Source organism: Saccopteryx bilineata, chromosome 1, assembly GCF_036850765.1.
Source record: "Saccopteryx bilineata isolate mSacBil1 chromosome 1, mSacBil1_pri_phased_curated, whole genome shotgun sequence".
Lineage (NCBI taxonomy): Eukaryota > Metazoa > Chordata > Mammalia > Chiroptera > Emballonuridae > Saccopteryx > Saccopteryx bilineata.
The window spans coordinates 16,102,126-16,126,726 of NC_089490.1; the positions used below are offsets into that span (position 1 = coordinate 16,102,126).

A 24,601-nucleotide genomic window follows, 5' to 3' on the forward strand; every position below is an offset into this window, starting at 1 on the left:
TCTTCCATTCCTCAGTTCACATTATTTATTAGATTCCTCATATAAGTGAAGTCATATGATATTTTTCTTTCTTTGCCTGACTTATTTCGCTTAGCATAATAGAATCCAGGTCCAGCCATGTTGCCGCAAAGGGTAAGATTTCCTTCCTTTTCACAGCCGCATAGTATTCCATTGTGTATATGTACCATAGTTTAGCAAAGGGACATTTTATTGGTAGTAGAATTTTGAAAACTCTAAAGCAAAAGGCACAGGACATAGAGTATTCCCAAGTTGGTGATACCTGAGCAGCTTCAATGAAAACAAGCTCGGAGGCCTGTTCCATGCCTTCTTCAACACCCAAAACTTATTCTTAGTTTTAAAAGTTAATGAAGGCTCAACCCAGTGCTCATTCTAGTACCACCAAAAGAGAGAAAGAGAGAGTTCCTTGTCCCCTGCTGCCTGGCACTGAGCTGTACCTGGGCTGAGGCAATGATCTTACCCTGGCTGCCCTGCAGGGTAAAGCAGGAAGGAAGAATGCCCAAGGAGAGAAAACGATGGGTCTGCCTATCACTTTGTGGTGAGGGCAGAAGAGGGGAGTAGAGTGAGGAGAGCCGGGTCAGGGGCAGAAATAAGGAAGAAGGCAGAGCTTCTTACTAGCAGGCTCCGGCCTATGCCACTGGAGGCCCAGTGGGAGGCAAGGAACACAGAGACGATTCCACTGACCTGTGGCCGCGCTCATCTGGCAAACTCACCAGTCTGACCAGCATCTCCCCAGGAAAGGAACTAAATGCCTGGAACCTGGCCGCCGTTTCAGCAAGGAGTGAAATGGGGACAGAGTAAGGCACAAAGAAATGGTGGGGGTCACTGTAATCACTCTCCCACTGATTGTACTTCTTATTGCAAACGTTTCAAAAGCCAAAAGCACTCACTATAATCCTACCAAACAAAACACCTCATTCCAAGAGCTGAGAGGAGAGACTGGAGGTGGTGTGACAGTTTGGGCCCAGTATCCCCTTTGAAGGTCAGAGGTCTTCTAATGTGTCATTTCATTTTTGGGCAGAAGGGCATGACAGCTTTAACTCCACATCCTTAAGACCAGGGGTCCCCAAACTTTTTACACAGGGGGCCAGTTCACTGTCCCTCAGACCGTTGGAGGGCCGGACTATAAAAAAACTATGAACAAATCCCTATGCACACTGCACAAATCTTATTTTAAAGTAAAAAAAAACAAAATGGGAGAAATACAATATTTAAAATAAAGAACAAGTAAATTTAAATCAACAAACTGACCAGTATTTCAATGGGAACTATGCTCCTCTCACTGACCACCAATGAAAAAGGTGCCCCTTCCAGAAGTGCGGCGGGGGCCGGATAAATGGACTCAGGGGGGCCGCATGTGGCCCGCGGGCCGTAGTTTGGGGAGCCCTGATTAAGACTAAAAATGTTATTTCTGTCAGGACTTCCGACATAATGAATCTGCTACCACAAAATAACAGGGATGTACGGTAACACTTCTGATATTAGAATTTCATGTGTACAGAAGAAAAGCCAATTCTCTATAACCCAGTTAGGTAAATAGTGCGCTTTGGTTCATCAGACGTGTCTGGTTAATAGATTGCATATGGATGGCCAATTTTAACAAGAATTCAGATTCAGGAACATACACTCAACTCGAGTAAAACCACATCAGCTAAAATTCCCTCCCCTTTTACTCAGTTATAGGTCCTTGGGGTCTGGTGCACCCTCTGTCTCTGTGCTTGTAAAGCAGAGGCCACAGTCACAGAAAACCAGTAACTTAAATGCTAGGTAATGGTTTGTAACAAAAACTTAAAAGTTTTTTTTTTTTCAAGAGGTAAATTTCATGAATAAGAAATCAAACATAGGCCCTGGCCAGTTGGCTCAGCGGTAGAGCGTCAGCCTGGCATGCGGGGGACCCGGGTTCAATTCCCGGCCAGGGCACACAGGAGAAGCGCCCATTTGCTTCTCCACCTCCACCCCCTCCTTCCTCTCTGTCTCTCTCTTCCCCTCCTGCAGCCGAGGCTCCATTGGAGCAAAGATGGCCGGGGCGCTGGGGATGGCTCCTTGGCCTCTGCCCCAGGCGCTAGAGTGGCTCTGGTTGCGGCAGAGCGACGCCCCAGAGGGGCAGAGCATCGCCCCCTGGTGGGCAAAGCGTTGCCCCTGGTGGGCGTGCCGGGTGGATCCCGGTCGGGCGCATGCGGGAGTCTGTCTGACTGTCTCTCCCCGTTTCCAGTTTCAGAAAAATACACACACACACACACAAAAAAAAAATAAAAATAAACATTTAAAAAAAAAAAAAAAAAAGAAACCAAACATATGTAATCAATACTGCCTCTCGTTTTGGAATAACATTACCCGGCAGGAGATACAGGCTTTTTGTTTACAGACCAGTTTTAAAGCCATGAGTGATATAAAATATAATTGTCATATTTGCTGTCTTGAATACAACCAGACGCCGTGGGCTTAAAAACTAAACGGTAAAGATGGTGGTCGGTAAACACGGTAGGCGAATCCTCCCACAGCCACATCCTAATTGCAGCTAAACGGCAGGCACACCATGGTCAGAACCACCGGCAATCTGGCTGAACGGGAGTCCTACAACTAGGGATCTAAAGAAGCCGCATCGAGACTGGCAGGTGGCGCAGGGATGCAGGACGGGCTGGTTCTACGCCCACGGGCTGTGGGTTAAAATCAGGGGGGCCATCTCTACAGTGGAGGTTCTCCCTGAGGAGCGGGGGTACCCCAGTCCCACCCAGCACCCCAAGCCGGGGCTCCAGTGCCAGGAAGAGAAGTCCTGTAACTTCTGGCTGTAAAAACCAGCAAGCACTGTGGCTCAGTGAGACGCAGGCTGCTGGAGTCCCAGGTGGTCCCTCTTAAAGGGCCCATGCGTGGACTGACTGACTCAGCTTCACCCCCTCAGATCTCCAGAACTGAGGCAGCCACTTGAAAGGAACTGGGGACACATGGGGAGGAGCTGGACTGTCTGACATCAAAGCAAAATCTGAGGATGCAGACTTCTGCCAGACAGAAGTGCTGGGAGGGTCACTGCACCACTGGCCACGTGGCCCTGGGCCCGGCACTAGCAGCTGCTGGCCTTGGTTCACAGCCTGGCCTCTGCCGGGGACCTCCAAGCCCAGCACAAGGAGCAGCCACCTGCAGATCACTCTATAGCTTGTGCCCCAGGCAGAGCACAGGTCGTGGCTGACTTTGCACCTCCAAGGAGGCCCCAGAGCCAGTGTACCTGGTGGATGGCTTTGGACCACATGGGATTATAATCCCTACCACCTCCACAGGTGACACATCCAAGGGGCGAACTTGCTGGGCACCAAGGCGCCAGTGAAGCAAGTCCTGCTCAGTAGGGTTGACTCCTGTACAGCTGCTCTTCCACTGTAGTCACAGCCAGTCCTTGCAGCCAATTGGCATGGGGGTCAGTCCCCCCCAGCAACATGCCAACAGCAATCAAGGCTCCACTACAAAAGAACAGTGCACACAGTCCACACAAGAATACACCTGGAGCGCCCAGCCCAGGCGACTGGGGAGGCTGGGCCACTGGGCCCTACACAAGGCCATTCTGCCAAGCCCGGGAGACCGAGCAGCTCTACCTGACACACAGAAACAAACATAGGGAAACAGCCAAAAGGCAGAGACAAAGAAACAAGCCCCAAATGAAAGAACAAGAGAAATCTCCAGAAAAGAACTAAACAAAATGGAGGCAAGCAAACTACCATATACAGAGTTCAAAATACTGGCTGTAAAGATGATCAAGGAACTTAGAACTTCAACAAAGAAATAATAAGCATAAAAAGGATACAGATAGAGATCATAAAAAAGAACCTGTCAGAAATGAAGGCTATGCTAACTGAAATGAAGAATTATTTACAATGAATCAACAGTAGAGTAGATGAGGCTGAGAATCAAATCAGTGATCTGGAATATAAGGAAGTAAAAAACACCCAATCAGGACAGCAAAGAGAAAAAAAAATTAAGAAAAAAAAAGAACATAGCATAAGGAACCTCTGGGACTTCAGGCACACCAACCTTCACATCAGTGAGGTGCTGGACGGAGAAGGCAGAGAGCGAGAAATTGAAAACCTATTCCAAAAGATGGTGACAGAAAACTTCCCTGGCCAGGTGAAGGAAACAGGCGTACAAATCCAAGAAGCACAGAGAGTCCCAAACAAGACGAACACAAAGAAGCCCATACCTAGACACATCATAATTTCATAATTAAAATGCAAAAGGTTAAACACAAAGAGAGGACTTTTTAAGCAGCAGGAGAAAAGCAGTTACTCACAAGGGAGCTCCCATAAGACTGTCCATTAATTTCTCAACAGACACTTTGTAGGCCAGAAAGGATTTGGCCAGAAATATTCAAAGTGATAAAAAGCAAGAACATATGACGAAGATCACTCTACCCAGCAAAGCTATCATTTAGAATTGAAGGACAGTTTTAAAGAGCTTTCCAGACAAGAAATTGCTAAAGGAGATCATCACCATCAAACCAGCATTACATACAATGTTAAAGGGTCTTCTTTAACAAGAAGGAAAACAAAGATCAAAAATATGAATAATAAAATGGCAATAAATACATATCTATCAACAAGTGAATCTCAAAAGCAAGGGCCAGACTTGGCTGGCAGGATCCTCACTCGTTCACCCCCCTTTGCCCTTCTCTGCCTTCCTGCCTAACTGCAGACCCGGTAGTTAAAGCTGTAGCAGCTGCCTTGCTTCTCTGGGGCCAGAATCCACGTGGAAATTGAGGAGCCCTCTGAAGTGCAGAACCAATGCCAGCAGCCACCCCTGCCACCTGCAGACGTTTTGTTATGTGAGCTCAAACCAATAAAAGCAAAACAACAACAACAAAAATAAAAAACTCAACATTTTAAAAGTCTTTCTGAATTGGGGTCTTTGTTATCTGCAGTAAAATGCAATTCAAATGTAAGCTCCTTTGGAGCAAATGAGTGTATGTAATAAATACACATGTTCTCATATCTTAGCCACCACATTTAACAAAAGTTTCTATAATTCCCACCCTTATGAAATGAAACAAAATGAGGGTGGGTTGATCGGAAGGTGCAGTGCCTTCTCTAACGTTCCTTTTAAGGCCATAGGAGGCTGTGTAGGATTTTGCAACAAATTAGGATCTTCCAAGATAGGGACTTAGCACTACGGCACTGCCACGTTCATGGTGGGGAGAACAGGGACAAATGCAGTCACACTTTGGTTTCTTTCTTTTTTTTATTTTTTTATTTATTTTTTATTAAATTTAATGCAGTGACATTGATAAATCAGAGTACATATGTTGAGAGAAAATATCTCTAGATTATTTTGACATTTGATTGTGCTGTATACCCCTCCCACAAAGTTAAATTGTCTTCTGTCACCTTCTATCTGGTTTTCTTTGTGCCCCTCCCCTCCCCTAACCCCTCTCTCCTTCTTCACCCCATCCCGCCTCCCCCAACCCCCCGCCCCTGTTGCCATCACATTCTTGTTCATGTCTCTGAGTCTCATTTTTATGTCCCTTCTATGTATGGATTCATCTCATTTTTTTTTTCTGATTTACTTATTTCACTCCGTATAATGTTGTCAAGGTCCATCCATGTTATTGTAAATGATCCAAAACAACACAGAATAAGTGCTGGCGAGGATGTGGAGAAAAGGGAACCCTCCTGCACTGCTGGTGGGAATGCAGACTGGTGCAGCCACTGTGGAAAACAGTATGGAGATTCCTCAAAAAACTGAAAATCGAACTGCCTTTTGACCCAGCTATCCCACTTTTAGGAATATACCCCAAGGACACCATAGAACGGCTCGAAAAGGAGAAATGCACCCGCATGTTTGTGGCAGCATTGTTCACAATAGCAAAGATCTGGAAACAGCCCAAGTGTCCGTCAGAGGACGAGTGGATTAAAAAGCTTTGGTACATATATACTATGGAATACTACTCAGCCATAAGAAATGATGACATCGGATCATTTACAATAACACTTTGGTTTCTTCATCTCCCACCTGGGGACAGAGTAGCAGCTAGGGCTCCAGAGTTGCTCTCGGACATGGTAACTAAAGGACCAGTGGCCATTTCAAAACCCCAGACTGTATAGAAAATCTCGACAGTCTCGACTGGCACGGCTGGTACTGTGACCACTGAGGGCCACGGGTCCAGGCATCATAAGGTCAGAGGAGAAGGAGGGTCCTTCCCGTTAGGCCTCGGGAGGAGAGGAAAGAAAATCCGGAGAAGGGACAGCAGAGTCTGCAGGTGTCCAGTAACCAATACCCCTGCACTGAACCCGATACACTGGAGAAAGAGCCAGCACGGCAGAAAAGTGATTCCTCAGCCGGAGCCAGGCCCCCGAGTGTCCAGGAAAGCTGAGAGGAGTCTCTGAGGGGCACCAACCAGTCTGTCATCACCACTGTTCCAGGAGAAGGATGCGGGATGAAAGGGGGTGGGGTGCGTGGGGGTAGACGGAGGTAGATGGGGTGGGTGGGGGTAGAGGGGGGTGGGGTAGAAGGGTGTGGGTGGGGGACGGGATGGAGGGGGGTGAGGATGGGTGGGGTAGATGGGGATGGGTGGGAGTGGAATGGAGGGGGTGAGGTAGATGGGGTGGGTGGGGGACGGGATGGAGGGGGGTGAGGATGGGTGGGGTAGATGGGGATGGGTGGGAGTGGAATGGAGGGGGTGAGGTAGATGGGGTGGGTGGGGGACGGGATGGAGGGGGGTGAGGATGGGTGGGGTAGATGGGGATGGGTAGGAGTGGAATGGAGGGGGTGGAGGTAGATGGGGGTGGGTGGGGGTGGGATGGAAGGGAATGGAGGGGGGTGGGGGTGGATGGGGGTGGAATTTTCCTTGATCTCAGTGCTTCCATTTGTTCTTAACTAGAGATTCAAGAATGTTTTGGTCAAGTACCCCTTTAGTTACCAGATTACAAAAGGCTAAGCTTTAAAAAAAGGTCAGATACACTGACATCAGGTGCTATAAGATGCATAAAAAACATCTTACAGTGGTAAAATTGGGCTCCCGGGGAAACAAATCTCTGATTTAAGTAGACCTGAGGAATTGAAGGCTTTCAAAGGTAGACCACTGCTCTGGATTAATTCAAGGATTAACCTTAAATGACCGTGACCCTTCATCAGTTTTCAGAGTAGCTTTACTTAGTACTCAAGACGTTTTCAAGCAGTGTATGCATTAAATTTGGAGAAATTCCATTCGCTTTGCTGACAAGCCTCTGCTTCCTTTGGCCCTCATACAGAGAGTCACATTTCTGTGCCCTGTGTGGCCTGTCCCAGGGTAGCAGTGTGTAAAACACCGGCCAAGGCGCAGGCACGGGAGGAGGTGGTGGATGCTTTTTTCACTGGATCTTCTAAGGTGAATGATTCTGGTTTTCTAAGTGACTGTTTAGAGCGCTACTGGTGAGGTATGTGTCGGGGGAGGGGTCCTAAATAACAGTTCTGGATAATTACTAAACACACACTTGTGCATGAAACACTGGGTTATACTGGGCTGACAGACTATGCACAAATGTCTTCTTGATGCATTAATCTTTGAAAACTAAAAGGGTTTTTCTTTTCACGTATCAAGCTATATTTTATGATGACTAGTTGTCAAGTTCTCTAATCACTCAAGAGAGAGAAATGGTTGACATGTGAGGTAAATCAAACACACCACACACACACACACACACACACAATTTTTCTTGGCATTTAACCTTTCCTGTTTTTCCAAAGAACATCTGAATTCTAGCGTTCCTCCTGTATTTTAACATGCAATTTAGTTGCCATAGCAATACTTTCTGGTCTTGAAATACCTCTAGGATAAAAATGGCGGAGGCACATTCACCACGCTCCTGATCCTACTGTCTGTCTACAGGCTCCAGGATTTCTGGTCCCCTAAACATTCACACAGTTCAGACTCCAGCATCTACTGGGAACCAGAGACACAGTTTTTTCCTCCACGGTGTTTTGGGGACCCGGGTTCCCAAGGCCTGAGGGGTGGGAGGAGACCGTGTGATGCAGAGGGGCTGGGAGGGGAACACTTGGTAAATAAATCACGAATCGGCAGGACAAGGAAGAGGCCCTGGGTTCAGCGCTGTAGCGGACAACGCTCAGCATGACCGAGAGGAAGCGAAGTTTGTCAAATCTTTCCAATTTTGATAAGAATTACAGGCAATCTTAACCTAAGGCAGAGGCGTCATATATTTTGATGTCTGCTGTATTCTTTAGACTGTAAAAGGAAAGAGAGTCCTGGCTCTCCAGGCCGTGAAGGTGCTGTCCTGATGTAAACAGACAGACCGCTTGCCCCAGGCTGATCCCAGCGGGATGGAACAGAAGCGGCGGGTCACGGGAGGCCAGAGTGCTCACTGCGCCCATGTCAGCGTCCAGCTCCGGCGTAGAATTGCAGTCATCTGCTGGAGATGCCAACTCTTTAGCAGTTCCCTCACACACACTTAGATCAGACACACTGAGCAAGTATGATGTCCAATTTAGTTGATAGATAGAACTCCCTTCAGCTGCACTAACACACTGGGTTGTCAGTTCGGTCAGTGAGTATTTATTGAGTACCCACGGCACAGAGGACTACACTAGGCAACTGGAAATCACGGCGAAGACTCAAGTCCATCTCAATTCTGCAAAATCACTACCTTCAACTGGACACGATCTGTGGTCCTATGAGAGACCGAGCGCAGCGCAGGGATGGAAAATGCTCAATAATTACAAACATCATTCGAACTGTCAGCTTCGGCTCCTCTCACCTCACACTTACCAACTGAGCCTTCCCGGGGAGTGATTCAACAGGGAACTAGAGGGAAGGGTGTGTGAGTCCTCTCCTCTCTCTTGCTCTTGCCTTTGGGCAAGAAGTGGATGAGCAGTAAGTAGTATGGTAGGGTGGTCAGCAGCAGGGAGAGGAAAAAGAGCAGTAAAAGGGGTCTCGGCAGTTTACCATCTGACGAGATCCTCCCAGCTGGTTGTGGATGAGCCGTGCACGAGCAGCTGACCGGCACGGGCCTGACAGCTCAGAGAAAACAAATATCGGGAAGGACCACAGGGGCACAGCTAATTGTTTTTGAAAAGGATCAGCTTGCTATTGCTTCGTTTTGTGTTTAATAACTGCAAAACACAAACTGATTTGTGGGTCAGACATTCAGCGCTCACTCCCACAACCGAAGAGGTCCTGAATACCCTCAAGAATCTACTTTGCGCCACACCCAATTTTGTCCTAACATTATAGCCGTCCAACATTTTGCAACTGAGGAACTCCAAATCTTTTTGTGTCACTGACCCCTTGGTCCTCGCGGCACCCGAGGACTCTGGGCTCATCCGGCGACGCCCACCCACACTGCCCTGTCCCCCGCAGCCTGCTCACATTTAGGTTTGTCAGCGAAAGCATGACGGGCATTTTACTCATAGTATTGCATGTGTCAGTTAAAAACCATCATTTTTAAGCTAATGAAAAAATTGTTAATTTAATCGACTATCTTACAATTAGGGTTTCAACAGAGTGCTGCCTTTATTGGCTGAAAAAGATGAGGCGACAGGCGCCCTTGATGCACAGAGGATGGGGTTTCTCAGACCAACCTGGAAACACCAAAAAGAACGTCCTGATTAGCAAGTGAAAGATAGAATGTCTCAAACCAAGGCTGCGGGGGACTATAAACTAAGGGATGAGTAGGTCTGGTTTCCTTGTTATGACTCCACCCTGGTCTTGTCATGCAGTCAGGCCTCTGAAGGTTTCCTGTTATTTAAATTTACTGTTTTCTAAATAGCATGAAAATGATATAATTACTACTCAGTTACCCACTTTGAAGGCACATTTCGGGCAATTTCTCCCTTTTCCTTTCCGGTAAAACGAGGAACTTCTGCTGTGCTTGTGAACCTGGCAACAACAAAGACAGACTCCTCTATTCCCAGCGAGGCTGCGGGCTCTGCCTCCGGGGGAGGAAAACACACTCACTGGGGAGAAAGTTCCCAGTCACACCGCAAGGACGAGGACGCCCCCTGCTGCTGGACAGAGGAAGGTCAGGAGCAAGAAGGTGCTAATGGCACGATGGCCCCTGCCCTGCCCCTTCCCCTCAGCAGAGAAAACTTTCCCACAACTGTGCTACTGACACACTGGTGTGTGTGTGTGTGTGTGTGTGCGTGTGCGGTAGGTGGGATGGTTTGGGAGCTGGTGACTGAAGACAGAAACAGTAACAAAGCCCCTTTGGGCTGTCACCCTCTGAGTTAGCTCCCTCCACGTGCCTCACTCTGCTTCGGGCACAATGGCCTCCTCAGGGCCGCAACCTGCCAGATGTGCTGCCCCCGCAGGTCCCTGGCACTCTGCCTAAGATGCTTGCCCCCGCCCCGTGGTCCCCAAAGAGCTCGCTCTTCCAAATCGAAAACGGAACGGTCTTCATCGGTCCCCCAGTCCTGCTTCCTGACCACCTGACACGTTACAGGGAGTGCCCCTCCCCCACAAGCTGTTTCCCTCCCCCACTCAAGCGTCAGCTCCAGGAGGTCAGCTCCGTGAGGACACGGACACTTGGAGGCTGCCGTCTCTGTTCAATGCTGCGTCCCAAGGCCTGGCACACGGCAAAAGGCTCACCAAACGTCTGCTGAGTGAGTGAAAGAAAATATGGAGTGGCGACAGTCAGAGATCATGTGTCAAGGTCAGCTTTCCCAGGGTCCCGCCAGGGCACTGGCGGCAGACAGGCCGGCGGGGTCAGACCCCTGTGGACTGTGGCTAGGGACCGACCAAGCCCTGCTCGCCCGCCCAGCCACAGACGGGCTCTTAGGAAAGGAAGGAACGGTTTCTGTGGCTGAAAACAGACAAACAGATGGAAATAAATTGTTTTTTTTAACCCACAAAACAGTGTCCTCTCATCAGAATCAGGAACGCAGCGGCTTAGACAGTGTGCGTTGTAGGCCTTCACCTTGCACCTACAAAGAAACCTGGGTTTTTAAAGCCAGCACACTGAGCTCCCAGGAGGCCAGAACCCCTGTTGCATGGGGAAGTGCAGCCGCTCAGCAGAGGCAGTACTCCCGGCAGAGGCAGTGCTCCCCACAGAGGTAATGCTCCCCACAGAGGAAGTGCTCCCCGCAGGGGCAGTACTCCCGGCAGAGGCAGTACTCTCGGCAGAGGTAGTGCTCCCGGCAGAGACAGTGCTCCCCTCAGGGGCAGTACTCCCGGCAGAGGCAATGCTCCCGGCAGGGGCGGTGCTCCCGGCAGGGGTGGTGCTCCCTGCAGGGGCAATACTCCCAGCAGAGGTAGTACTCCCAGCAGAGGCAATGCTCCCTGCAGAGGCAGTGCTCCAGGCAAAGGCAGTGCTCCAGGCAGAGGCAGTGCTCCCGGCAGAGGCAATGCTCCCTGCAGATGCAGTGCTCCAGGCAGAGGCAGTGCTCCCGGCAGAGGCAGTGCTCCCAGCAGGGGCAGTGCTTCCGGCAGAGGCAGTGCTCCTGGCAGGGGCAGTACTCCCGGCAGGGGCAGTGCTCCCGGCAGGGGCGATGCTCCCCGCAGGGGCAATACTCCCAGCAGAGGTAGTGCTCCCCTCAGGGGCAGTGCTCCAGGCAGGTGTGGCCTCAGAGCCACAGGGCTTCTCCGACACAGCGCCTAGGAAAGCAAGTCAGCCGTCACAAGCATTGGGAACTGTAGGTCAAATGCCACTGGCTAATGCACTTGTCACTGGTCAATTACCCATCCCCGTGCAGGGGTGCTGCTGATCTGCTTTTCCATCGATAAACATCTGTCGGGGCACATCAGCTGCTGCTAACCACGGCCTGCCAAGACACCCGGCAGCGTCCACAGGCATGGGCGGTTACCAATCCCTCTCCCTTTCTTCTTAATCATGTCACAGAAGAGGCAAATGCAGTCCCTGACAACGTAATGTCAGTTTCGCCGAGACGTGTCCCTCCCAGCACCCAGCCAGTTACCTGGGGCGTCCAGCGCATGGATTTTCTCAGACAGACACCAGCGCCGGGCTGGAGGAAGTGCGAGTGTCCCACCGTGCGGAGACACACACTTCTGCCTCTGCTTAGTCAGGGGAACCATTTTAACTTCGCATTGAAAGGAAAACAAATGGACACTGCTTTCTCTAGCCTTAAGCCCCAGTCACACCTCCTTCTGGGGTCAGATTCAACCTCTCTGATGCTTTGACAAAAGCGGAAGGCCAAGGTGGCCTTGTCACAGGAAGAGCCTGTTTGTCCTAAGCTGTCACTTTGGCACCTCATCAGGCCCCTGTTGGATCTAAAATTTTAGATCTCCTACTGCACCCACTTAATTTCCCCTCGTATCATGACAGACTACCTCGGCCGCACAATCTGTCGTGGGACGCTCATTCCGAGGGGCCACAGGCCCGGTGTATCCAGTGAGGCCGGGAGGGGGCGGCAAGGAAACAATCACACAAATACAACAAACGCTGTGGTAGGAATCACACGCAGAGCACGCGAGGTCCTGAGGGGGGAGGTCGAAATCAGCCTGGGAGGTGATGGAGGTTAGAGAAGCGTCTGAAGGGGCGGAGTCCCGAAGGGGGAGGGAGATGAGAAGGCAGTGTGGACACAAGCAAAGGAAACAGCATGTTCAGAGCGGGAGGTGTGGAGGGAGGGTGACACGGGTGGAAACAGCAAGCGGCTGGACAGGCTGAGGGGCTGTGCAGGGAGGGGACTGGCCGGAGACAGACTGTTCAGACAGAGGCCAAGTCGGGTCACGGAGTGCCTCTGTCGGCACGTTCTCCTGGAGGCCAAGAGCAGCCGTGAACCCTCTTGGAAGGGGCATGACTGCGTGGAGTCTGGGAGAGCAGGCAGACAGGAGGAAACTACAGAGTGTGACTATGGCGTGGTGGGGGGTGGGTGTGGGGGGTGGAGATGCGAGACGTGGAGGGACTGGCGCTGACGGAACTCTACAGCCGGCTGACTGAAGGGAAGAGTGAGGGGAGGAAGAAATTTAGAAAGACCCCCATGTTTCTGGCTCAGCTGATGGACAGAGGGGTGGTGCCTGTGAATGGGAGGGGGAACCATGGTGTGAGCCCACGTGAACAGGGGACAGCGAGGACCATGGAATCCATCGCTGACATGCTGCTCTGAGATGCACGTGGAGCACTGTTAGATGGGGCAGGGGACCAGGTAGGCAGACAGAGCACAGGCAACATTCAAAGGCAGTGGGCACTGAGTACTACTATGCTGCCAGTTTGCTTACATCTTCATTGGCAAGAAGACTGGTCTCCAAATTAGAAATGGCAGGACAAACATAATAAAGAGGAAATTGAAGCCCCAAATAGGTGAAGTGAAAGAAAGAGAGTGTCCAGTCAATTTAAATGATTTCACGTTGCCTGGCTCAGATGAGTTACGCCACAAGCCTGCTGAAAGAAATTGCCGACGGAATCTCAGAAACACGACTGGTAATCTTCACAAAAATTGCGGAGACCATAGAGAGGGTCAGTGACCACAGAAGGACAACTGTTCCCCAGGTTTCTAACGCGGAGAGGGATAAACTGTAATGAGAAGTACTCAGATAAGTTTCATACCCTCTATGACAAAAGTTCTAGAGCGGCTTATGGAGCAGATGGCTTATGAAAACTCCAGTCAGCGCTCGCAGCTGAGGACAAGGCAGGAGGGGTGCGGCCTGCTGTGGACGGAGTCTGTTTGGACTGGTCGTTTGTCCAGACGGACGGTGCTTGTCTCAGGACCCAGTGAGCTGCCTGGTCTGCAGTGTGAACTCCAAGCTTCTTTCTCTGATTTGTTGTCTCAGACTGTATACAGCCCTTTATGAGAAGGGGCTGACCATTTATTTTTAGTGAGAGAGAGAGAGAGAGAGAGAGACAGGAAGGGAGAGAGACGAGAAGCATCAATTCTTCACTGGGGTACCTTAGTTGCTCATTGATTGCTTTCTCATATGTGCCTTGACCTGGGGGCTCCAGCTGAGCCAGTGAACCTTTGCTAAGCCAGTGACCCTTTGCTAAGCCAGTGACCTTGGGCTTCAAGCCAGCGACCTCTGGGCTCAAGCCAGCAACCATGGCGTCATGTCTATGATCCCACACTCAAGCCCTCAACTGAGCGCTCAAGCTGGTGAGCACACGCTCAAAGCCAGTGACCTCGGGGTTTCAAACCTGGGTCTTCAGCATCCCATGCCAACACTATCTACTGCGCCACCATCTAGTCAGGCCACGGTTGACAATTTAAATGAAGAAATCCTCCAAGAAATTCACCATCAGTTGTCAGCCCCTACCCCCCCGGAACTGGCAAGCAGCAGTAACCTCTGAGGTTATTAGCCAGACATAGATTGACCTTCGCCTATCAGAACCCACTACCTTATTTTGTTGTGCTATTTCTCTCTTTACACATGCTGACTTTCAAATGAGAACACAAAACTACAAGGCAAATGTGATGGAGCATGATGGGAAAAAGTAGCCAAGTCCAGCAAACGGCTCTACCCCTGGCAGGCCAACAGATCGTGTAAAATATCTTACCTAGTGCTAAACAGAAATATAAATACATATAATACATACATATATATATATATATATATACTATTGTATGTATTAGTTTTTCAGAGACCTTCCTAGAACGTTGAACACAAAGTCAGCATATCCAAGACTCAGATGGCCGTCTTGAACTAAAAGTATATTCTCTAGGGGGTGTCACCCGTCTCACATTTTAAAAGTATATGATCCTATAAAATCAAGCACCACTGGGTTAAAGTTCCCTTCTTAAAGCAAAATGAAAACAACTAAAAACCAGAGTCAAAGATTATTACAATGATATTTTTAGAAGCAGGTCTCATATACAGTTCTGTCTGGTTCCTATGGAAAGTCATTTATTAAAGTTTTAAATGATTTTAGATTCTATATAACATGCCTTGACATTACCCTGCAAGTCCCTGCCCAGACAAGCCCAGCGAGAGGCGTCTGCTCTAGCTCCTCCTCGGTCTAACCGGGGGCGTCTCCCCAGCAGAGAACCCCAACACGCACCTGCGTCTCTTCGTTCCCCATCCCCACCCATCACTCGATATGTAGGGCAAAGAACAGAAGAGGGTCTTCACAGATGTTTTTGGGATCGTCATTGTACCAAAACGTAATTTGCACATGTGTCTTCTGTTTGAAAAGTAATGAATGAAAAGGACCCTTCTTACCGTATTGACCCGATCATGTACGGCTGTGCCAGCTGCACCACGATCGCCCCGCTCCCGAGCTGGTGACACGTATAGCCGGAGTCCCAGTCATAATTCTTGGTGTCTCCGTTCAGCAAGGCATTTCGGCTCCGGCTGACTCCTTCGATCACGCTGGCACAATCAGCAATTGTCGCCACATTCTCCATGGGAACTGCGAATCCAACACAAGATGTGGCATCAGGGTAAGGGAAGCCAAATACATCCCTGTAGTATGCTCAGAAAAAATTAATATCTATCGCATATCAATGAAAAAAGAAAAATTAGAACATTTTGATTATCTTAAGATATATACATTACATACACATTTTCCATGCCAAATAACTTTAAAAAAAATGTTCAACCTAAGGCTGGAATAAACCAAAGTACACATAGCAATTAACCCTAAAGAATTTTATTATAGCATAATCAGAGAGTGGTGCAGAGGACAGAGCATCAGACTGGGATGCAGAGGACCCAGGTTCGAAACCCCAAGGTTGCCTGCCAGCTTGAGTACGGGCTCATCTGGCTTGAGCCCAAGGTCACTGGCTTGAGCAAAGGGTCACTTGCTCTGCTGTAGCACCCTGGTCAAGGCACATATGAGAAAGCAATCAATGAACAACTAAGATGTTGCAATGAAGAATTGATGCTTCTCATCTCTCTCCCTTCCTGTCTGTCCCTATCTGTCCTGTCTCAAAAAAAAAAGAACTTTATTATAAAGAAACATAATACAGTGGTACCTTGAGATACAAATTTAATTCGTTCTGTAACTGAGCTTGTAAGTCAGTCAACTCATATATCAAACTGCCAATTGATACTGGACCCGTGTGCCAACGCATCAACTAGCGGCAGCTTCCTGAATAACGACTGGTATCTCAGAATTTTGCTCGGATCTCAAACAAAAATATGGACCGGGTCATAGCTCGTATCTTAAAAAAAATTCATATGTTGGTCTGTTCGTATCTCAAGGCACACTGTACCCCATAAAATAAAAAAATTAACAAATACATTGCAAAATATTACTACAATAGGAAACTATACAGTCCTTGAGATTAATGAACCACAGCTACATGCAAATAGATGATTCAAGAAATCCAATGTTGAAACAAACAAACAAAAAGCAAGGCACAGAAAAACAGAGTATGAATTCACTTACAAGAGGTTTTCAATAAGGCAAAACTAAAAATATACTTTGTTTAGGGATATATATATAAACAAAAAACTAAAAATGAAATGTAGGGAGTTATACAAAATTGAGAGGATATAGGCCCTGGCCAGTTGGATCAGTGGTAGAGCATTGGCCTGATGTATGGAAGTCCCAGGTTCGATTCCTGGTCAGGGCACACAGAAGTGCCCATTTGCTTCTCCACCCTTCCACCTCTCCTTTCTCTCTGTCTCATTCTTCCCCTCCTGCAGCCAAGGCTCCACTGGAGCAAAGTTGGCCTGGGCGCTGAGGATGGCTCCATGGCCTCTGCCTCAGGCGCTAGAATGGCTCCAGTTGCAACAGAGCAAAGCCCCAGATGGGCAGAGCATCACCCCCTGGTGGGCATGTCGGGTGGATCCCAGCTGGGCGCATGCGGGAGTCTCTCTTCCTTCCTGCTTCTCACTTCAGAAAAATACAAAAAAGGCTCTGGCCGGTTGGCTCAGTGGTAGAGCGTCAGCCTGGCGTGCAGAAGTCCCAGGTTCGATTCCCAGCCAGGGCACACAGGAGAGGCGCCCATCTGCCTCTGCACCCCTCCCCCTCTCCTTCCTCTCTATCTCTCTCTTCCCCTCCCGCAGTGAGGCTCCATTGGAGCAAAGATGGCCCGGGCGCTGGGGATGGCTCCTTGGCCTCTGCCCCAGGCGCTAGAGTGGCTCTGGTCGCAACAAAGCGACGCCCTGGTGGGCAGAGCATCGCCCCCTGGTGGGCGTGCCGGGTGGATCCCGGTCGGGCGCATGCGGGAGTCTGTCTCTCCCCATTTCCAGCTTCAGAAAAATACAAAAAATAAAATAAAATAAAATAAAAAAGGAAGGATAATTTTTCTGGGAAGGGGAAGGTGAAATCTTGGAGGGCCTCCCACCAGTGGGTCCAAACATTAATTGATATCATCTCCAGGATAAAGTCTTGAAGGGGCTTCCAAAGGACTGGTCTTAAGCTAGGCAGTAGGTAGATGACATTTGTTTTACCAGTCTTCTCTACACTGTACTTATTATGACATTTAATAAATCTGTTTGCAGAAAGATTTTATATATGTGCGTATGTATGTACACGTACGGGTGTGTATACATTTACTATTTAGAATTCATACAGCAGGAACGTGACCCAGGACATGGCACCAACCCCGTTCCGGAGCATCCAGCTGCCCTCAGCCATGACTCCTCTCCCTGCTCTGCTTAACTCTCCATGTGTTTTAACACACACGCTCTTCTCTCTGTTCACAAACTGCTGCATCTTGAAAAAAACAGCTGTGTTCTGTGAGTCTTGCTCTATTACTTCAAAGCCATACCAACCTGTTCATTTACACAACTCAAGGGATTCCACAAAATAGCCGCTGTTCAGAAATAACGTAGGTTTTCTATCCACGAAGAAGAGAACAATAAAAGGTGACAGCCTTTCACAACAATGATTTTGTTTTTCTTTCTTCAGACAGTTAAGTTACTTAACCCAAATCTGCAATCAACCCTAGCTACTTACATTCAAGATCTATAGCTTACTTTACATAATTTTAAAATAGGTTCACCAATGTGATTGTAAAAATATATCCTCTCAGCTCACTGCCCCTCCTTACCAATGCTTGGTAACATTACACGGAGGAGTGTGACCTGTTATCTCAGTGTGGTTTCAGTTTTCGTGTTTTTGCTAGATAAATATATTTTTCTCCCCCCCCCCATTCATTCTCCTCCTCTCTTCTGTAAACTATCTTTATCTTTTGTCTATTTTTTTATTGTTTTTTTAACTGGTTTGCAGAAGGCGATTCCTTTGTTGGTTAAGGTACTGAGTTGAAATATTTTTCTCCCTTATGATTTGTGCTTTTCCTTTCTTGTTTATGAATTCTTCCCTATCCTGAATTTATAAAGATATTTTCCTATATTTTCTTCTAAAAGTTCTCTAATTTTACTTTTCACATTTGGTTAATTTATTGGAGATTTATTTCTGGTAGCTGTGAAAGAGAAACCTGCTTTCATCTTTTATTCATAGGTTAGTCAATTCCCCCGTGCTGTGTAATGAACGGCCCGTCCTTCCCCCACTGGTGTGAGCTCCTTCCTCACATACAGTCTTCATATAGTAGCTCTGAGCCTCTTTTTAAGATCTGCAGTCCGTGTCACTGATTTGCCTAGCCTTGTCCCATTACCATGTGATTGTAATTACTATAATTTTATAGTACCCTTAAAATCTAATAAAGTGAACATCTTTCCTCCCTCCTCTCCTCCCGTTTTCTTCAAAATTATCTTAAATATTTTTGGCTCTTTTAAGAAAATCTTCATTTTAAGTTTAAATATACTAGCTTATAAAGATGTTCATAGTATAGCTTCCTTTTACTCCAAATATTTTTATTTGTACCTTTTCTTTCTTTATGGATCAGCCCTATACAAGTCTGTCCACCTTACTGATATTTTCAAAGAACCAACTTTTGGTTTTGTTGATTCTTTATTCCCAACTTCACTAAATTTTGCTCTTTTTTAAAATTTCTTCCTTCTATTCCTTTGCAATTACTCTATTTATTTTAAAAAACTACTTGAAGTGAATATCATATTTCCCCATGTATAAGATGCTCCCAAAAAACTACACCCATTGTATAAGATGCATCCACTTTTAGACTCCAAATATATTTTTTAAAAGGTGAGTCTTATACGTAGGGAAATACAATACTTAACTCATTAATCTTTCTCCTTTTCTAATACATGAGTTTAAAGCTAACATTTTTACCTCTAAGTCATGATTTATCTTTGTTTTAAACTTCTGACATATAGCATTTCTGAAGGGTACTACTGGCCAGGTATCATGCAGAATGTCCCTCATTTGGGGTTTGTCTGGTGTGTGTGTGTGTGTGTATTTTTTTTTCTAATTTCATTATGATTTTTTCTTTGATCCATAAATTATTCAAAAATAATACTTTCCAAATACAACTTTCCAAGTTATCTTTTTGTTACTGAGTTTAATTACACTGCAATGTAGATGTTAAGAAGAGTGGTCTGTATGATGTTGACTTTGTAGAATTTGCTGCGATTTGCTTTGTGGCCCACCCAGCACATGGTTAGTTCTTATTGACATTTTATGTGTGTCTGAAGAGACTGTGGTAGAGGTATGGTTCTATCTGTGTCTACTACATCAAACGTATTAATTGTATTGTTCAAATCATTATATGCTTACTAATTACTGAGAGAGGTTGTTAAAATCACTATAGGCTATAAATCTGCCAATTTCTCCTTACAATTCTGTTAATTTTTGCTTTATATGTTCTAAGACACCATCTCCTGGGTATCCTTTCAGAATAGTGTCTTCCTGGTGGATTGAACCTTTCATCACTAGGCAGTATCATTCTTTATCCCTAATGATACCTCTGTCCTAAAGTCAATATTATCTAATGTCAAATAACTATTGTACTTTTATTTCCTTGGTATCACAGTCCTTTCTATTTTTCTGGCCTCTTGTAAATAACATGCAACTAGATTTGTAAAAAATTCCATGTTTTTTAACTGGCAGATTTACACGACTTACATTGGTTGCTATTGTTGGTATCTTTGGATTGACTTTACTTTCTATTCACAAGGTTTTCCTTTGCTGCTTCCCCCAGCTCTCTGTCCACCCTGCGCCTGTTTTCTAATGAATTGACAGCTTCCCTTCCGTCACTGGCTATCTCCATTCATTTGATTTGGAAGGTATATATTTATACCCTTTTACTAAATTTTAGATATGCACACCACACAACGATGCCTAAAATTAAAAATCACATATGCTGTTCTTCTGAACAATATAAAAGAACTTAACAGTTTTGGATAGTGAGACAGACTCCTGCATGCACCCTGACCATGATCCACCTGGTCACCCCCATCTGGGGCCAGTGCTCAAATCAACTGAGCTGTCCTTAGCACTCGGGGCCGATGCTTGAACCAATCACTAGAACCAATTGAGCCACTAGCTGCAGGAGAGGAAGAGGGAGAGAAGAGGGAGAGGGAGAAGGGGAAAAAGGAGAGAAGAAGAGGGAGAAAAGGGGGAGAGGGAGGGAGAGACAAACAGATGGTCGCTTCTCCTGTGTGCCCTGACCGGGGAATTGAACCTGGGATGTCCATAGCCGGGCCGACGCTCTGTCCACTCAACCAACCAGCCAAGGCCAGAATTTAACAGTTTTTAATACACATCACTTGCATCTTGGCTTATCTGTAATCTGTACAGTTACCTAACATTTTAGTTCCACCTTGCTCTATCCTCTCCACATCAGTCATTATTATTATTTCATGCAGCCAGAACTTGTTTATTCACATTCCCCAATTTGTTCACCATTACTTTTTTTTAATTGAATTTATTGGGGTGACATTGGTTGATAAAACACCGTTGCTTTTTTATATAGTCTTTTCTGCTTGACTCAACTTCTTTCTAAGACACGTTCATTAGTATTCAGCAGTCTTTGTCTGAAGTGTACTTTGCCACCACTCTTGAAAAACAGGTTAATTGTGCTTAAAACTCCATGTTAAAGGTATTTTTTCTCAGCACTTTTTTTTTTTTTTTTTTTTTTTTTTGTATTGTTCTGAAGCTGGAAACGGGGAGAGACAGTCAGACAGACTCCCGCATGCGCCCGACCGGGATCCACCCGGCACGCCCACCAGGGGCGATGCTCTGCTCACCAGGGGGTGGTGCTTTGCCCCTCTGGGGGGTCGCTCTGCCACAAACAGAGCCACTCTAGCGCCTGGGGCAGAGGCCAAGGAGCCATCCCCAGCGCCCGGGCCATCTTTGCTCCAATGGAGCCTTGGCTGCGGAAGGGGAAGAGAGAGACAGAGAGGAAGGTGGGGGGTGGGGGTGGAGAAGCAAATGGGCGCTTCTCCTTATGTGCCCTGGCCGGGAATCGAACCCGGGTCCCCCGCACGCCAGGCCGACGCTCTACCACTGAGCCAACCGGCCAGGGCGTTTCTCAGCACTTTGAAGATATTGCTCGTAGTTTTCTGGCTTCTGGTGCTATGTCTGCTACCCCTCAGTTTGACGGCTTTTCTCTGTGGCTAATGTTACGGCTTTTTCTTTGGTTTTGGTATTTTTTAATTTTACCATGTTGTACCAACATGTAGATTAGACTTATCCTTCTCAGGAATAAATATGAGCATTTATCGCTTTATAGAGTGGAAAATTCTGGCCATTCTTTGTTTGGGTATTAACTCTCCCTCATTCCCTATTTTTTTCTTCTTTTCTTTTTCTAGGATTCCCATTAGACCTCTGTTAGAACTTTTCATTCCATCCTTTATGTTCCTAACTTTCATTTTTTCCCCTCTCTCTTTTTTGATGCATTTTGGGTAATTTCTTAAAATTACTATTGTGTTCACTAGTTCTCTTTAGGTGTGTCTAACCTGCCCACTGAATTATTAAAACTTCGCTACTAAACAAAAACTACACAGCACCCAGAACAAATGAACCAGAGCTGCGCGGATTGACAAAGCTCAACCTCACATAGAGAGCTGGTCAAGAGCAGATCAGACAAATACACAGAGATGTTTCCATTTCTACCGTTCAGTGATCCCTACCTATGTGGTGAACTTAGAGAAAAGCTAGAAATAGTGAGCACTAAGAGTCAGAGGAACAGTTACCTCTGGATAGGAAGGCAGTGGGGCTGTGAGTGGGGGAGGGGCACACAAAGAGCTTTAAAGGTTCCATTGCTAAAGCTGGGTGGTAAACCTGAGAGCGTTCCTGGTCTCCCCACTTACATATGTTCCTCGTGTTCTTTCGCACATATGGAATACTTTTAAAAACAGTTTCACACATTTCAACAGTGCCTTGATGAAAACCAGAAAGCTAGCAAGCCTGTGGGAGGAGAAAAACCTTTCATGATGACTTTGAATGTGGATATCCTCTGTAGTATCCACTCAGTCTTACCACCTCTTTGTTGATGCTCCCTGAATTTGTCAGTTTCCACCTGCCAGATGTTACTATATACTTCACTATTTTATTCTTAAGGAATAGGATTCTAGTTAGTGGTCAATCAGTACAGCAGCGTCATGGACTATCACAAAAGCATTATTGATACAGTGTCAAGCTCTCTGGGAAGCAGGCGTAAGGTTAGCACTCAGAACCCCTTTCCTGTAGACACATTGGTAAGTGGGTTTATTAAAGAAGATTCTTTTAGTCTCTAACATTTTCTTTAAGCAGAACTATTTTAGTAGATACCATCACCCTCTGGCCCTCTGGAATCTCGAGATGGTCTGGCATATATGCTAAATTAAATACTTCTGCCTTCTCAACAAGGACTCTTATGTCTATGTGTTGGAGAATAGCATACCACGGTTTCTACTTTGATTTTGACATCATTATTCATTAATGTTTATTAGTCAAAACCTGGATCAACAAAGGTGCCTGAAACAGACAGATATCAACATACATACACAGAGGTGACCTCCCCCAGCCAAATTTACCCCGCCCAATTTCCTTTAAAGAAATAGCTTTTGCTAGAAGCAACCCGACAAGCTACTGTATCTACTTCATAAGAAACAAAATGAAAAGATTACCACTTTCCTTAATTCTTATGCCTATTTTTTGATAATGAATGAATTCAGTTAACAATGAAATGACTAAATGATGCCAACAGGCAGAAGGAAGAGAAGGCCAGGGACTTGGGCACAAGCCCAGTGGATACAGCCTGTCTGTAAGTGACCAGGATCAGATGATCATCCCAGCACTGTACCAATCCAACTGCTAATATCCAAACCAGGACTTAAATCTGACCGAACCTGACAACAGCGAGTTAAAGTTAGATGTGACTCCCCAGGGCAGGGACTTCTGTTTCTTTGTTTCACTGCTGTACTTCTGACTGTGGAGATCCAGTGTCTAGCATATAGCAGGCATTAAGTAAGCATCTGCTGAATGAAGGAATCGGGGCTGGAAAAGGGTGGGCACTTAACCTTGCTTAACATAGCTCTGTACCAAGAGATAAAAAATCTAAAAGTTACTGAATAAGGCAGAAAAAAAAATGCTTTCTCAGTGGAAGTTTTCTTAGAAAAGTAAAGCGTAATCAATCTCTGGGTCTTGACCTAGACATTAGAAAGAGAACAAGCATGCCCACTGCGGCAGAGCTGCTATATAAGCACTACATACGCCCTCAGCCCCTGGCCTCCCCCACTCAGTCGGTCCCACATAAAGAAAGCCTGGCCACTCAGGGCACACTAAAATACCTTGGCATGAAGAACTCCCCCATTCTGGGGAGTGCAGGGAGGAGAGGGCAGATGTATACAAACAGGTGGCTTTTAAAGAACCTAAAAGTTCTTTTATGCCTGAGGGGAGAGCTATCTGCTTCAGTCACAGGGCGATGGGAGTTCTCCCAGATAAAGTTTGTCCTAAATGTTATTGCTAGGTTTTCCGACACACAGGCCATGCCCTCCATTTTACCAGTAAATAATTCTGTTCTTAATTTTTCTTCCCAGAAGCATAAACCTCAGCCTGCCTGGTTAGGCTGCCTGATAATTACTCAATGGTCCGCGTAAGTTCTGTGGATCTCGTTACTTGGAAAAACGAGAGTGGTTCTGACTGCCACATGTGAAAGGCGTCTCACTGTGCTACTTCCCGTGGAGGCGGGGCCACTCCCACGTGAATGTTCATTACCATCTTGCATGTGTGTCTGATGAATTTATTAAAGACACCATCTGGATGGGACTCAGCTTTGCGCTGTATTTCCAGACTTCCTGTTCCCTCCTCTGCCCCACTGGAATTTCTGCCCCAATCTGTGTCACTTCGTTTACAAAGCCACGGCCGAGCCCCAGCATCTCGTGCCTGCGTCTGGTTTCCCTCCGCCATCCTTCAGCTCCATGCCCATCACAGTGGTCCACGCTACGAGCTGAAGGCGAAGGGGAACCACCAGGCAAAAACTGCTTTTCCCCCTCCGTGCACAGAGCAGTTCTGCTCAGAGGAATTTCATTTGCTGCTTCGGAATGCAGAAGTTGCGTGTTAACAAGGAATATGCATTTTGCAAGTGTACGAACTGGACGGCTCAGACTGTGGGGACCTGCAGAAAACAGTGACCGGAAAACAATGCCACTGTTCTTCATTCTTTACGCAGCCTCGGAGATGGCCACACAGCTTGCCAGTCAATTTAATTCGGGAGTAATAAATTTTTTAAAAGGCAGCATCACTTCCCTAACACATGACCTGAGGGGCACCCGTGCCAGCTATAACTAAAGATAAAAACTGACACGTTATTTAACTGTCTCCAGAGATCACCTCTGAGAGATGAGGAAAACAAACCCACCTGACGCAAATTTTAAAAAATGAAACAGCACCCAGCACTTAGAGACGCCCGTCATCTTCCAAACGGCCCGTGCTGG

The 24,601-nt window shown here is 46.8% G+C and overlaps 1 protein-coding gene across 3 annotated transcripts in view; it reads right to left on the reverse strand.

The window, feature by feature from the left end:
* Positions 1-24,601, reverse strand: part of BTBD9 (BTB domain containing 9) — a 448,341-nt gene that overhangs the window by 106,719 nt on the left and 317,021 nt on the right. For all 3 annotated transcript variants that reach the window (XM_066240405.1, XM_066240497.1, XM_066240592.1), the window contains exon 8: positions 15,092-15,281. In XM_066240405.1, the coding sequence (XP_066096502.1) occupies positions 15,092-15,281 (190 nt within the window). The remainder of the gene's footprint in view (positions 1-15,091; positions 15,282-24,601) is intronic.